This window comes from Mustela nigripes, chromosome 12, assembly GCF_022355385.1.
Source record: "Mustela nigripes isolate SB6536 chromosome 12, MUSNIG.SB6536, whole genome shotgun sequence".
NCBI classification, from domain to species: Eukaryota; Metazoa; Chordata; class Mammalia; order Carnivora; family Mustelidae; genus Mustela; species Mustela nigripes.
Window position 1 is genome coordinate 9,107,957 of NC_081568.1, and position 16,685 is coordinate 9,124,641.

General features: G+C 39.8%; 1 protein-coding gene across 4 annotated transcripts in view; it reads right to left on the bottom strand.

Moving 5' to 3' along the window:
* The window catches only part of CTNND2 (catenin delta 2), a 902,904-nt gene that overhangs the window by 740,468 nt on the left and 145,751 nt on the right, over window positions 1–16,685 (bottom strand). For all 4 annotated transcript variants that reach the window (XM_059416913.1, XM_059416910.1, XM_059416915.1 and 1 more), the window contains exon 2: window positions 8,186–8,322. In XM_059416913.1, coding sequence (XP_059272896.1) covers window positions 8,186–8,322 — 137 coding nt within the window. The remainder of the gene's footprint in view (window positions 1–8,185; window positions 8,323–16,685) is intronic.

Consider the following 16,685-nt stretch of genomic DNA (forward strand, 5'->3'; position numbering starts at 1 on the left):
TAAATTCAAAAATCATCAAGCAATTCTTATTTCAATTTTAATATACAGAAAGAGTTCAACTTGTGGTACTACAATAAATATAATTCTTTTTTCTCTGACTAAATGAGTATAAAGTTCACTAGTCTTTGCAGATAATCCCTCCCTATCTTCTTGACCTTTCCTAAAGGTGATTTAATTTCTTCTTTTTCATGGCTGGTAATTTTGTCATTACTTTCATGAAATGCTTTTCCAAGACATAGTTTGGAAACTGATGAATCGTTATAGGTCATTTTCCACATGGCATTATCAGAAACTATTGTTGCACATTACAGTGGCAATAATAATGCTGAAAGATGTGGCAATGACATGTGACACTGGAAGAAGACTAATTAAAGGAGCATTTTATAATGTGCTCCTTTCCAATCAAATTCTTTCTATCAGAACTAATGAAACTTAAACATTATAAATTTAGAAGCTATAAAAAATAAAGGTACACTATCTTCACCATGAGCTGATGTAAATTATCAAGATTTCTTTAGATTTTATGTAAGATGAATTTTTAAAAATGCTTTCTTAATGCTTTCACATGATATAACATATGTAAAGTACTCTGTGCAGTAGTTTTGCCCATAGTGGGAGCTCAGAAATGCCTTTACTCCTATTTTCCTTTATTAAGTATAATAAGAGAAGTGATTAAAAGCAAGAAAATTTCTATTTTATTACCTAGAAGTCACTGATGATTTAAAAAATGGTACCCAAAAATTCTTCTAAAATCAAGAACTTGACTGCAATCCTCATGGAATGTAGGGAACAAGAGAAGTTACTGTAGCAATAGAGTGTCACGGGTTATAAATACTATCGACTTAAGGAATGTTTTTATCAATCTATAGCACCTGGAGTTTTTAAGTAAATGGACTAGAGAATTTTCTTAAAATTTCATCTTTGATTTTAAAAAATATTTTATATATAAGTGTGACATATTTTTAACTTCATTGCTAAATAGTTGAAGGCAAACTTCAAATCTATGTATCTATCACCCAGGGAAACATAGTCCTATGCACATAGTTGACATCTGACAATCTGATAACATAGTCCTATGCACATAGTTGACATCTACCAAACAAATACAATGAAATGACATATTTGCATACAGTGTTATATGCCTAGAAATTTCTATTTAATGTATTCACTAATAAATGTACTTTGGGGACCCAAATTAATAAAATCATGAATGAAAGAGAAGAGATCACGACCAACACCAAGGAAATACAAACAATTTTAAGAACATATTATGAGCAATTATATGCCAACAAATTAGGCAACCTGGAAGAAATGGATGCATTCCTAGAAATGTATAAACTACCAAAACTGAAACAGGAAGAAATAGAAAAGGTGAACAGACCCATAACAAGCAAAGAAATTGAAGCAGTCATCAAAAATCTTGCAACAAACAAGAGCCCAGGGCTGAATGTCTTCCCAGGGGAACTTTACCAAACATTTAAAGAAGAATTATTAACTAGTCTTTGGAAGCTGTTTCAAAAAAACAGAAATGGAAAGAAAATTTCCTACTCATTCTATGAGGCCAGCATTACTTTGATCCCAAAACCAGACAAAGACTTCACTAAAAAGGAGAACTATAGACCAATATCCCTGATGAACATGAATGCAAAAATTCTCACCAAGATATTAGCCAATAGGATCCAACAGTACTTTAAAAAGGATTAGTCACCAGAGCTATAATCATCAAGACAGTATGATACTGGCACAAAAACAGACACATAGATCAATGGAAGAAAATAGAGAACCCAGAATTGACCCTCAACTCTCTGGTCAACTAATTTTCAACAAAGCAGGAAAGAACATCCAATGGAAAAAGGACAGCCTCTTCAACAAGTGGTGCTAGGAAAATTGGATAGCCATATACAGAAGAATGAAAGTGGAACATTTCCTTAAATCATACACAAAAATAAACTCAAAATTGGTGAAAGACCTAAATGTGAGACACGAATCCACCAAAATCCTAGAGGAAAACACAGGCCGTGACCTCTTTGACCTTAGCCACAGCAACTTCTTGCTAGACACATCTCCAAAGGTAGGGGAAACAAAAGCAAAAATGAACTATCGGGACTTCATCAAGATAAAAAGCTTCTGCACAGCAAAGGAAGCAGCCAACAAAACTAAAGGCAACCTATTTACCCCAAAAATACAGATGCAGTGAAAAGAAGGAACATGTGTACCCCAATGTTCATAGCAGCAATGGCCACAGTTGCCAAACTCTGGAAAGAGCCAAGATGCCCTTCAAATGGATAAAGAAGATATGGTCCATATATACATTGGAATATTATGCCTCCATCAGAAAGGATGACTACCCAACTTTAGTATCAACATGGATGGGACTAGAGGAGATTATGCTGAGTGAAATAAGTCAAGCAGAGAAAGTCAATTATCATATGGTTTCACTTACTTGTGAAGCATAAGGAATAACATGGAGAACATTAGGAGAAGGAAAGGAAAAGTGAATTGGGGGAAATCAGAGGGGGAGACACACCATGAGAGACTGTGGACTCTGAGAAACAAACTGAAGGTTTTGGAGGGGAGAGGAGTGGAAGGTTGGGAGAGCCTAGGGGGTACTGAGGAGGGCCTGTATTGCAGGGAGCAGTGGGTGTGGTGCATAAACAATGAATCTTGGAGCACTGAAAAAATAAAACTAAAAAATAAATAAATAAATAAATAAAAGGCAACCTATGGAATGGGAGAAGATATGTGCAAATGACATATCAGATAAAGGACTAATATCCAAGATCTATAAAGAACTTAAGAAACTCAACACCCAAAACCAAATAATCCAGTCAAGAAATAGGCAGACAACATGAACAGATATTTCTCCAAAGAAGACATACAAATGGCTAACAGACACTAAAATAAATGCTCAAAATCACATGGAATCAGGGGAATACAAATCAAAACCACAGTAAGATACCACCTCACATCAGTCTGAATGGCTAAAATTAACAAGTCAGAAAATAGTAAAGGTTGGCGAGGATGAGAAGAAAGGGGAACCCTCCTACACTGTTGGTGGGAATACAAGCTGGTGCAGCCACTCTGGCAAACAGTATGGAGGTTCCTCAAAAAGTTGAAAATAGCGCTACCCTACAACTCAGCAATTGCATTACTAGGTATTTATCACAAAGATACAAATGTAATGATCTGAAGGGACACGGGCAGCCCAATGTTTATAACAGCAATGTCCACAATAGATAAACTACGGAAAGAGCCATGCTGACCACAGACAGATGAGTGGATAAAGAAGATGTGGTACAGATACACAAAATGGAATACTATTCAGCCATCAGAAAGGATGAATACTTATCATTTACATTGACTTGGATGGAAATGAGTGAAATAAGTCAATCGGAGAAAGACAAATATCATATAGTTTTACTCACATGTGGAATATAAGAAACGGTGCAAAGGACCATAAGCAAAAGGAGGGAAAACTGAACGGGAAGTAATCAGAGAGAGAGAGACAAACCGTGCGAGACTCTTAACAATAGGAACAAATTGCGGCTTGCTGGAGCAGAGGTGGGTGGGGGGATGGGATAATTGGGTGATGGACTGTAGGACGGCATGTGATGTGATGAGCATTGGGTGGTTGTATGCAACTGATGAGTTATTGACATGTACATCTGAAACTAACGATGTCTTATACATTAGCTAATTGAATTTAAATAAAAATAAATAAATAAATAAATAAATAAATAAAGGAACTCTGCTGGTAGAATCATTACCCAAAAAATGCATTTATCTGGGCCACAATAATTTATAAATGTCACTAAACCATATGAGCTCTAAAGTTTTCTTAAAATGCCCCATAATTTTTCTAGCTTATGTAAGAAGATTGCTTAGATGCCAATTTTAGAAATACACAATGATCAAACCAAACAATGGTCAACTGAAGGGGAAGAAATATTATTATGAAATAAATATTTTTTAGGAAAGTCATGTTTTCTTAAGAGCAAAAGAGCACCATGTTGATTTAAGACAAAAATACAAAGACAGGGGTACATAATGTGAGAGACTGTAAATTCCTGTCTCGAAGTGCAGACCAACATTGTAACAATGAAAACACACGAGTGAAGATCAGGATGCGCGCTCCCACACCCCCCACAAGCCTACTTCAGTGTGGTTCTCGCAGGCACGTGGCAACATCAGGGTCCCTCCCCACCGAGGGCGCCTGGAGGGCTTCACTGCTCATCACCACTGTTCTGGCCTCATCATCACTCACCACCTCCTTTCACAAAGTCAACAAGGTTTCTCTCTCTTTCCTCATTTTGATCTCATCTCCCGGAGGTATAACCTAGGTCTCAACATTAACAATAATTGCTTTTAAATTCTGGATTTTAAGCACAAATCTCCCAAGATATCACAACCGATACACACGCACTGCGAATGCGCTGTCCCTACCAAGTTTTCTTTGACCTACTTCCACGCCCTTTTGATTCCAAGACCCATCATTATAAACACTGTCTTGCATCCCTCACCTTCAATCTCTCCCCCTTCACCTCTGCTCAGCCCAGCTCACCTCAGACTCCCAATAGGTCCAACTCAAACAAGCTGACTATGCCCATCTGATGAGAGGGGTAGAGTCTCCAATACCAAGCTGCCTGCGGACCTAAGACCATGTACTTTTTTGCCTCTCTCCCATTCTCCTGGATGAACTGCCTTTGTCCCAAAAGCCACTCTCTCCACTGATACACTGGGTCCCAATTGCTCTCAACTACTTGGTGACTTTTCCCCCCCGAAATTATTCCTCCTTTCTAGAACATCATTAATTTCTCTTTCTATGGGTCACTGTCATCATCATAGGGATATCTCTCATCCTTAAATAGAATCCCTTCACCATTTTTACCCCTTTAAGCCACCCCATCTTATCGGCGGTTGTTTGTAATAAATAGTTTCAATCACCCCTCTTAGTTATTTATCCAAATCATGTGACCAGAGTCACCACATGCCTGACCTCCATCCTCCCCTCCTCTGCTGGTGAAGGACACTCACAGGAGAGAAAAAAGGAATTAGGTTCTTCTCTCTTAATGGTATCTTGGAAGTGAGACAGATATGTCTGAAATACAGAAAATTACCTGAAGAATGTAACATAAATCATGGTTTTATTTCTGTTGATATAAAAGTATAAAATTCACCAGTTAAAAAGCAATCAAGATGGGAAATTAGAACAAAGAAAAAAATCAACAAACACCTTTTCATTGAGCAAGCCATGGTTGCTGGTTTTAAGGACTCTAGGACTAGGTTCACAAATATCTCAGTCACACCATACATGTCATGCTGATGCGTTTCATGACTTAGGGCTTGCCATAAATTAAGTTCATTTTGTGGTTATAAACCAGAATTTATTTCTACGCAATGTTAACTGCCTGCCTAAAAACTTAAGTTCTTACTCATAACAATTTATTTCAATAAACTATCAAACTGAGTTTTCTTTATACATGTACTTCCTTTATTACCCTCTATTGTACTTTGCATATATAAAGTGCTCAATACATTTAATGCATGAGTAAATAAATTATCCAACCTATTACTTGGCAGTTAGCTCAGAATATATGCCTCCTCTGATAGAAAATGACTTCTCTCCCACAGAGTTGGTACCCAAGAAGACAGGACCAGGGTAGGACATAAGAGTGATGCCTTAAAATTTCTTCCTTGAACTCCTCTATCTTAAGAAATGGAATTTTTAGTCAAAAAAAGCTACTTCTCATTATCACCTAAAAAGGACCAGGCAAGCAATATTCAGATGAGAAGATTTATAAATATATTATGTATATAATCATTAAAAATCATAAAAGATATTAACTTTTAAAGTTGCTTTTCTTTCATCTCAGCTATTTTTTTTTTCAAATATATTTAACTTAGCTTTAGTTCCACAGACAGTAGTCTAGACCTCAGGAAAAGAGATGATGGAAACCTTAAGAATAGTTTTGGACAAAATCTCTGTGGAAGGAAAATATTGCTTGTCTGCAGTAGGCTACTCCATTGACGCCCAGGGACATACCTACTCGTTGATTTTGCCTTCACCTGGGCAGATGCTGCCCACAAAACCTGATGCCTGGGCCTCTAATGCAGGTGCCTCAAGCTGCTCTACTCAGTTTCCGAAACAGGCTTTCATGCCTGCTCATGTTAGTTACCGGCCACAAGGAATCTCACCTTACCAACCAAAAATTGGACAATGGACCTATTCTGATTAAAAGAATAAAACTCTTCACAGTAAGTTTTTATTAAATTCTCATCAATGATTTGGGGAGGCCATTTTATTCACAGTAATGTATTTTTGCTGTAAGCAGCTCATCCACTCTTTCAACTACAGATAACGCTATCTCAGCTCACGTGGTATTTCCTATTATCCAAATCCAACTGGTAGGTATTCCAGTCTCCCAGTTCTTTCTCCCATTTTGGACTGTCTTCCCTGTCCTCTATACCCTCTGCCCACTCCTACTTCCATCTAATTCTATGCATGTACAGTAACCAATGTTAACAGTTTGATTTATTTTCTCCTACACTTGTCTAGATGTTTATAAACATGGTAAACAACACAAAATATTTATTATTGTCTTTTTAAAACAGGATAATATAAATTTTTCAAAGGTATAATACATAGCTCTAACTCATTTTTATTAATAACTACATACGAAGGATATAGCTTTATGTGAAAGATATATATTTTTTTCAATTCTTCATCAATCAATATTGTTCTCCTTTTTTTTCTATCCAAGATAATTTTGAAGTAAACATCCATATACATAAAATCTGATGGTCGAAATAACCCATTTCTATACTACATATGTCTAAGCATGACTAATCAAAGGTTACTGAACACTGTAAATGCCAGTTCATAGCAATATACATTTTAAACAAAGATTACAGCACTGCACATTTTCATATGGAAAATGTTACAGTTGTCATCAGATAGGTCTTGTCATTTTCTTATTAAATTTATTCCTCCTGTCTTACATTTTGTCCGTACTCTAAAGTTAGTGGCCCAGCAAGACTTCTAGATATATGAGAAAGAAACCATGCCGTAAACCAACTTGAACACAGGGTATCTGGAGTGCAGGAACTGGCGCGGATCTTTGCTCCTTCCTTCTATCTCCCCTCAAACATAATCAGCCAACATGCATGAGTGGGTTTCTGGAAGCAAACTAATCCAGCAATACAGCCTGTTCCCTACTTACTGACCATTTTCACAAACCAGATTATCCAATGGCTCTATTCCCCTTTCCTTTGTGTCCCTCCTTAGCAGCACACTTCCCTCCCTGGTGACAAACATTTGACTGACAGCATCATTGATCCCCTTGTCAGTGGATCCTCCCTCAGCTTCTCTGTTGATAGCCTGACCGGTGCTGTTGCTTATTCACACCCTCGAGTCATATAACCCCACACACAGGATGATTTCTTAATTTTTTTAAAATTAGGATTTATATTCCGGCACATGCTAAAAGAAGTGAAAAATAAAAACCTTGATTTTCCAGCTTGCTTTGATTATTTACCATAACCTTTTAGTTACAAGAAACACGACTTTTAAGAAAATTGGTTTTTAAATCCAAGACTTCAGATTTTACTTACTTAGCCATTTATAAGGCCAAAGTAATGTTGGAGGAAGAACTACCCAGACTGTAATTCATTTTATAGGGAAAATTCTAAAATGCATTCTTCCAGAACTATCTCAGAAACACTAGAAAGACCAATTTTCCTTGACCCAACATAGTATTCATCTGCTCTCACTATACTAATTTTTTATACTTCTGGATTTATTTTGGTTGTTGATTAGACTTTCTTTTTTCTTTTTTTTTTTTAGACTTTATATTTCCTAAAGACCAATTATTTGGCCTCATACCTAGAACTGTACTAAATGTCAGGTCCATCACCAAATCTACCAAAACTTCACCAGTAGGGATTTCTGACTATTAAGTGTTCTTTCCCTGGTATGGAATATTTTTCAAGGAAAACTGCCTAAATCATGAATAAAAACATAGTCAAAAGCAATTATAGTCCCATTTTAGTATTTTTATAAGAAATACCAACATTCTGCGAGAAAATAATGATTTCCTTCCATCATCACTGACTCATCCCTGTTCATCTGCAAGAACAACTTCTCGTACATTCCCATAAGTAGGTCACAAAAGCGGAATGTGTCTACCTGTTCTTTGACCGAGGCGAGGATGGCAGAGGTGGTTTCTGTTTCGGAGCCATCCCCATTAGAGGTGGTCAGGCCAGGGCTCAGGGAGCTGGTCTTCTCGGAGGTTGACGAAGGCTGGTCTGGGACAGGCATAGCTCCTGCAATGCAAAAGAACATGCTTAATGCAACAGGATGTGGCCACTGCACCCAGACGTAACTATCAGGCAACTTTCAGCAGTACTCTAGAAAAAATGAAAATCATGAACTACATAGAAAGCAAGTGACGTCGTTACAGAACAGGAAACAATACAAGTAAACAGAATGGCTTCTCCCCTATCAACTCAAACATATTGCAGGATCTACGCACAACTCTGTGTTTTATACTTGAGATAAGTGGGAGAAGAGATAATAAGAAGTAAAAGGCACATAAGATAATGAGAAAGAGTAAAGAAATGAAGAAGTACCGAGTCTAAAAAAAAAGAAAAAAGGCCAGTTGAACTACCATTTTACTGCAGCCCAATTCATAAATGAACAGACAGATACAGCTTAAAAACAGCATCCCAAAAGTTATTTTATTTCTTATTATCTTTCTCAAACAAGTAAGACCAGTAAGACCAAAGTACTTGATACAAATATTACCTAGTGATGCTTATCAGCAGAGGAAATAATAATTAACGGAGGACAATTTTTACCAGGGCTCTACAAAATCACTCTTCAAAAAAAGTCTGGGAGGACAAAAAAAGTTGTTTTCTTGCCTAAAGCTATCATATTACACGTCCCTCCAGGAACCGGACTTATGTGAATGTTAAAAACTATTTCCTACTATACTGTAACTGGGCAGTCTGGGTTTTACAGTAAGCAACATAACTTCCATAGGAACCCCAGTGCTGTGATACACTTGTTAATAGTTAATAATTTAGGGCAATGCTAATTGAAAAGGGTTCTATTCTAGAATTGTCCTTAAAATATATGAAAAGACTGGTCATCTAATTTTCTCATTGGACATTCCAACTTAGTTTTGATTTGTTTTTGTCTTTTAGATAGTTGTTTTAATAATATTACCAATGAGGATTAGAATAGCATTGGGGAGGGTATGTGCTTTGGTGAGTGCTGTGAAGTGTGTAAACCTGGTGATTCACAGACCTGTACCCCTGGGAATAAAAATATATGTTTATAAAAAATAAAAAATTAAAAAAAAAGAATAGGATTGGAAAGATAAATCTGTTACAAACAGAATTTATAGGAGGGTTGGGGAAAATGGTATTAGTAAGCAGGATGTGAGCAAAGAGTAAAGATCAAATTAAACATAGTATAGCAAAATGCAACCTTGGCTAAAAAACAGAAGGTATTTTAGGATATGGATACCAACAGGATCAAAGAAAGTGATTTAAATAATTATGGTGCTGGGGTTGGGAAGACAGGAAGAAAGTACAGTTCTGTATTCAACTTGCTTTCATATGCAGTATTTGATCAAGGTCGTAATTACAAGGATTTAGATAAACAGATTAACAAATGGTGTGCCAGGTAACACAGCCTTAAAGCCAAGCCCTTCTAATTGGGAAAGGCTTTAGAGATGGGGGTTAGGAGGACAAGGGCAGAAAGCAAGAAGAACAGAAAGACAGTCTTGGGAGCAGCGCCTCCCCCCTTCCCAACCCTGCGTCTCCACTTGTATCTATGTCAGCGGCTTCCAAAGAAGACTCTCTCTACTTAAGGAGAGAGAGGAGTCTTGCAGGTTTTCAGTCATTACTTTCACTTTCATGTTTCTAAATTTTATTGGGCCCATGTGAATTCAAATTCTGGACGAGTATTCTGGACAACCTGTTTTCTGACAAAGAAACTATCTACAGTCCCAAAGTTATTTATGTAATTGGGCCTAGATCTCAGGTTTTCTCCCTTTTTATTTCTATTTTAGAGTCCTTTGATGTGTCGGCCTATTTCCCATAATCTGGGCTGCTGCCTCATAAATGCTTAGTCTATATGCCAATTTTTATAAAATGTTATTTTTTAAAAGAATGAGCATAACCTGTCATAATAAAATACGGGATTTAATACGCAATGAATCAAGGCATATCCTTGGGCACTGGACAACTCTGACCCACACACTCTAAGTGTGTTTATCTACCCCCCTTTCTCCTTCTGCAGTAACAGAACAAAAGTGAATGCTTCAGGGCTTAGCCCACCAAACGGAGCTGCCACTACACCCAAGGCAACCTCTGTGAGTGAACGGAAATGACTTGGAATAATTCCCAGGCCTCGTAATTTCTCACGTCCAGACTTAACTCAACCATTGGCCATCCCTGTGTATGAATGGGTCAGACGGCCCAACTCCACTGCCATTGTCTGAGCTCACAGCACAAGGAGAGAAGGAGAACCACGTGAAGGCCACCAGAAGCAAGCCGTGGGCTGCCCAATGGTAAGTGTGGAAAGCTGGAAGCTTTCCGACTTTGCAAGAAACGGTGAAGTACTTTAATTTTCATTAGAACGAATCCATTAAAATTTATAGTTAATCCGTGTTAAATCCAGGAAATCTGGAAAATGTAGGGAGACGAAAGAAAAAAGAAGAAGAAGAAGAAGAAGAGCAATCCTCAGTAATTCTGGCAGATATTTACTTAGGTATTTGGTATAGGTTTCTCTGATGGGATTTTTTTTTTTTTTTCTGATTTAACTCATTCTATATAGTAAGATTTACATGATGGAGTACTACTGAGGTAGTACTTTTTTTTTTTTAATTTTTGTTCAGCAACATATCATGAATTTTTTTTTTTTTTTTTTGAGAGAGAGAGAGTGTGTGTGTGCATAGGAGCGGACGGGGGTACAGAGGAAGAGAGAGATGCGGACTCCCCGCTGAGCAGGGAGCCCACCAACCAACGGGGGCTTGATCCCAGGACCCCAGGATCGTGACCTGAGCTGATGGCAGACGCTTCACTGACTGAGCCACCCAGGTGCCCCAGCTTGAATTATTTCTTATGTCAACAAAAATTATTCCATAGTTTAAAAACATAACGAAGTGCTCACTTAGGCAGTGCATATACTAAAAATGTAATGAGTACCTAGTATTCACAATGCGTCATAATTGACATTATCTTTTATCATTTTTATCCCATTTTTATGGGGACGTTTTCAATAAATTCCTGGATGTGGTGTTGGTGGAATGAGGAAGTGGTGCGTGGACTCTGAGAGCCCAAAGAAATTGTCCTGCCGCCAAGCTGGTTCACCACACGGGCCCATCAGCACTGCCCTGAGAAGTTCCCTCCTCACCCTGTTAACAACACTGGCCCTCAGCATCCTCTCCTGCTTCCCCAGTTCCATATAGAAGAATTCATCCCTTTGCTTTTGGATCTCTTTGGCAAGGAGCAGAGCAGACGTTTTCCCGCAGATTCTCACATCTCTTGATTCTCTTTATACAGCTACGGGGTAAGAAGTCTTTCTCCCGCCAGTGGATTCTAATCTGCTAATTCCTGAGCTGGAATTTGGACTTGGTAATACCGACACGCTCAGAAGCAGGAGCAGCTGTACGGACTCTTCCCTCTAACCCCGGATCCCGCCCCTGCCCCAAATCTGTACACTCAAACCCAAACGCTCAATATCACTGCATTTGGACATGGGGCCTTTCGGGAGGTAATTAAGGTTAAGTGCCTAGATCAGGGTGGGATTTAGAAGGCTGTTGCCCTTACAAAAAGAGGAAAAGACTCTTTCCATCCCTCCTCCGAGGACACAGAGAGAAGCTGGCCACCACAAAGAGTGTTCTCAGCAAAAGCACACCAATCTGGCACTTTGATCTTGGACTTCTGGGCCTCCAGAACTGTGAGAAAAGACATTCCTGCTGTTTAAGCCCCTCTGGGTGTGGCTTCCTACTATGGCAGCTGGGAAGTCTACTGTAAGCAGGGCTGGGCTGGTCTCAGCTTCCCCGTGAGGCAAATACAGGGGGGCCTGGGAACCGAGGGTAGCAAGATGCAGCCTGGGGGCCGGCGTTCTGTCCCGTCCAGGGCCCTGCTGACTCCTGCATCTGAGATGAAACTCAGCTTCGGAGAAAGGCATGAGCTGCTGCAAGTCAGCAACCAGGAAAAATGAAGGCTTATACGCGGGTTGTGCCCCACCGATGTGAAGTAAGCCTGCAGGACAAATGTTCTCTTAAGAACCTCCCCTAGTGCTTTCAGAGACGATGCGGTAAGACATTAGAGAAGTTGGCTGGTATGACGCCAATAGCAAAGGCAGGGAGCCCCCCAAACACAGAGTGTCCTTCTCAATTTGAACTCTTATGTCGGTATGTGATAAGATTTCATGAGGTCCAAATAAATATTCTAAACCTTTATTTCCCAACCTGAGTGAATCACTGTAAACTTACATTGGATTTGGTAACATGTTAAAATCTTAAGTGCGCTTTAAAAGGCCAAACTCTTTTTCTTGCTCCTAATTCAAGGGCTGCATTCAATGCTATATTTTATGAACTTCCATCGCACAAAAAAGAAAGTGCAATTCTTATTTTATATTTTATAATTCAAATTTGTTCCTTCTTTGGCCACTTCTGCCCAGCAATGGATGGCTTTGCTGGAGATCATCAAGAACACATGACAATCAGTTAACGCCAGAGCTGGACCCGGGCCATTGGAGGCTCCCTACTCCCCACTCTGTCCTTGGGATGTGTGTGGGTTTGCCTTCCCCACTTTCAGAAGCTGCTCTAAAAATATAGCCTTGAGGTAGAAATATGGGGTTGAGGTTATCCATACTGGGTATATGACTGAACCCGGTTAAGGCCTGTGTAAACTTTTTTTTTTTTTTTAAGATTTTATTTATTTATTTATTTGACAGATAGAGATCACAAGTAGGCAGACAGGCAGGCAGAGAGAGAGGAGGAAGCAGGCTCCCTGCTGAGCAGAGATCCCGATGCGGGGCTCAATCCCAGAACCCTGAGATCATGACCTGAGCCGAAGGCAGAGGCTTAACTCGCTGAGCCATCCAGGAGCCCCCCGTGTAAACTTTAAAGATTCCGCCCAGTGGCTGCGGAACCACCCAAGCTGAACCTTGTCAATAAGTTCACTTACTTATTCAACCTGCCGCCTACCAATCTAGAGTGGTCTCTGCTTCTTTCTTCAGTCTCTCCCTGCCCTCTGAGTATGGAGGTCAGTTTGCAAACCAAGAGACTTTGATATCAGGTGGCCAAAGTCCATTAACTGATGGACTCTGGTGTCACACAATCACCCAATTCAATGAGCTACCTAGCATTCTCCTGTCACCATTACTTTGATTTCCTCCTCCTCTCTAATTCAGTGATAAGCTCCTTCGGCCCTGAGGAGGTCTTTCCCCTCTTGAAGTCTTTCTTCCTCCCAATCCATAACCCATAATAACCTCCTATCCTTTCAACTGTCTTCTCATTGTGTTACACCCAGACCCTCATGCTCTGCTGTCACAGAGACCTGCTTCTTTCTTCTCCCAGGTTAGCAGGTCCCACCTACTTCAAAGCCCAGGATCTCCAAATCCCTTGCATACTACAGGACTCAATAAATATTTGATTAGCTAGACTTGCATTGTTTAATATGGTAGCCTCTAGCAACACATGGCTATTTATATCTCAATAACATTAAAAAGCCAGTTTATTAGTTGCACTATTCACATTTCAAGTGCTCAATGGCCACATGTGGCCAGGGGCTACTGTACTGGATAATTACAAATGTAGAAATGTACAATTTGTACACTGTACTTCTACATGTATTTCTACATCCAATGTAGAAATGTACAAATGTGCAAATGTAGAAAATCTTCATCATTGCAGAAAGGTCTATCGATCTATAACCAATAGTCTATCCCCGGATGTAATCTTTCATCTGCGGCTTTATTCTTTGGCAGTAGGTCATGAAAAGGGGTCAGATCATAAATAGATTTTGAAGGACGAACTGTCAGGATTACTAATAGGTATGCATGTGGTAGTAAGGCCAAGAGAGAAGAGTCCAGACGATTTCAGGGTTCAGTCTAAGTGACTGGCCATTAGCCAAAATGTTGACACTGAGTAAAACCTACTTTGGGTGATGGAAGATGACCTCACATGCAAACTTATAGCCCAAACCACATCTCTCTGTGATTCTTCTTTGCCGTTAAATTCTTGGCCGGTGAGACCAGCTCAAGTCAGAAGCTACACTCTGATATGAATTAGGCAATGTGAAGATTGATGACTTCTAAACACTGCGTATCACATCTTTTTTCCCCCTTTTCCTTTTCTTTAGGCACGTCCATTTTTATCTTTTTCTTTAGAGTTGCTAGAAACTCCTAGAACTCTCTTCATCTTCCTTCAGCTTTCGCCAATGGCTTCCGTGAAGACTCTCAGACATGAACTTCCTTGACTCTCACACAAAACTAACAAACCCCACGTGTGTGTGGCCACATCTAGAGTTATTTCCTTCCCTCGTGGATCCGCCCTCTTCAAGACAGTGCCCCTCCCTGTTCGTGAGCCCATGATCTAAAACACAAACATATTAGTGCAATAGACTGACTTTAGGCTTTACCTCATCATTGGGCATCCCTTTCATAATTTTCCATTATGGTTTCATGCAAGTGAGTAAAGAAACTGGCCATTAGAATACCCCAGACATAACTGTCATATATATACATGTACATATTTGCACACATATATGTATATATCATATGCATATGTATATGTAGACATATATAACACACACACATACATTTATGTGTCCAATTCAATGTTTTAACATTGAATATAATTGATCATATGGAATTTTTATAACCTTCCACTCACTCTACAGGTGATATGAGTAAGCTTATGATCTTGTGAAACTGCAGAAACAACATAAGCATATTATTAATACTACGTTGCAGGGAGTGTGCAGATTTGTATAAATTAGTGACGTGAAACAGCAAACACCTCATTTGTGTAATCACTCTGGTCTCCAAAACTGCAATTCTGTATTTGCAGCTAGGATGTCGTGAATATCAAAACCCAACAACAGGCAGAGGAACAGACACAGCATCATTGTCTCCCAGATGCTCTCTTCACACATCAAAGTATATCCATCTTTATTTCTTCCTTTTACAGAGAAATTTAAAATTACAGCTTGTCCTAATGATATGCAGACTATAATAATTGATAGCTGTCAAAATTCCGTATAATTAGAGCAAAAGCTCAGTTTGTCTTGGTCTGTGTTCAATGCCCCACATCTAGCTCAGTCTCTACTATACAGCAGCCGTTAATAAATATTTGTTGAGATAATATATGAACTGTTAGTGTAAAATCAATAATGGTCGCTTAGCAGAGCATGTAACATTAAGTAAAATGGGCTTGGCATTAGGAGCATTTCTCTGAATGGTATTTGTTATGACACCTTTTAATTTCAATTCAGGAAAGCCACTCTTTTGAAACCTGATGGGGACTGCTGTATGGCTTGTTCTCAGCCGAATGCCCAAGAAGGTACATACCTTTGGGCTGCTGGCTCCTTGCGTTGGGGCATCAGTCAGACAAGGATCTGAGGTTGCTGGGACTCAATGCTGGCAACTCACAACTTACAATCAGATCCTGGCAATATTTATGGAAAGCACCATGCAAGGAAGTTTTGAGTCATATTTAGAATATGCAACTCCAAGGCAAAGCCAGGAAGCAGACATGTGCCCAGTCCTATCTGACAGTTCTGCGGTGAGGGAAGAGATGTTACTCACAGGATCAGAGACACGAGGTCACGTGCAGCTGTGCGGGAAGATATGATGACTGGGAGGAGAGACGTGGGATCTGAGAGTCAGAGTCTCACGTCAAACACAAGGGGATGATGGTTCTACGTGTGCTCAGAGACGCGGGAACGGTAGAAAGTCCAACACAACTAGTGCGTCAGGAGATCCACTTCGTGCTGTTGCATGAGCTGTCAATGGTTGCGGGGGGAATGGGACCAACCTAAACATCACCACAGACTTAAGGCCCACCTGAATGCTATTCTCAGTGACATACATTGTGTCTGGACATAAAGAGGAAGGCTCTGTAGAGACTGCAGAGCGAGAAGGAAGAGGAGAGGTCATGTTCGGCGCAGACGCATCAACAGCCGAGTTCTAACAAAATAAGGTCGGTGAGGACAGGAGAGGGTCCTCTGGTGTCTCACGGTCCTGTCCCCTAAAGCATGATCTCGGGCATTTTCATCGACGCCATTATGACAATATATATGACATTAAGTCAACAGCTCATCGATCTTAAGATGTATGAAAAGCTGAGGCTTTTGGAAAAGGAGCCAGCAGGGGATGGTGAGTAGCTGCCCCTCCTGCCCCGGCCGTGCTTAGAACCTGAAGGTGCAACCGGGGTGCATACTGTGTCCCCCTCGAGCTGAGGTCAGATCCCAACGGGTAAGATACTAATAGTGGGATCTCACCTGACAGTGATCAGGTACCCAAATCCTAGTGACGGGAACAGCTGAGAGAAGACAGTGGCTCGACTGGTCGACTTTGGAAAGGCAGAGGATTACTGGCAGAGAGAAAAGAATCCGAATTAATCTATAAAGTGAGGTGAGAAGGGCAGGAAAGGCAGCCCTGC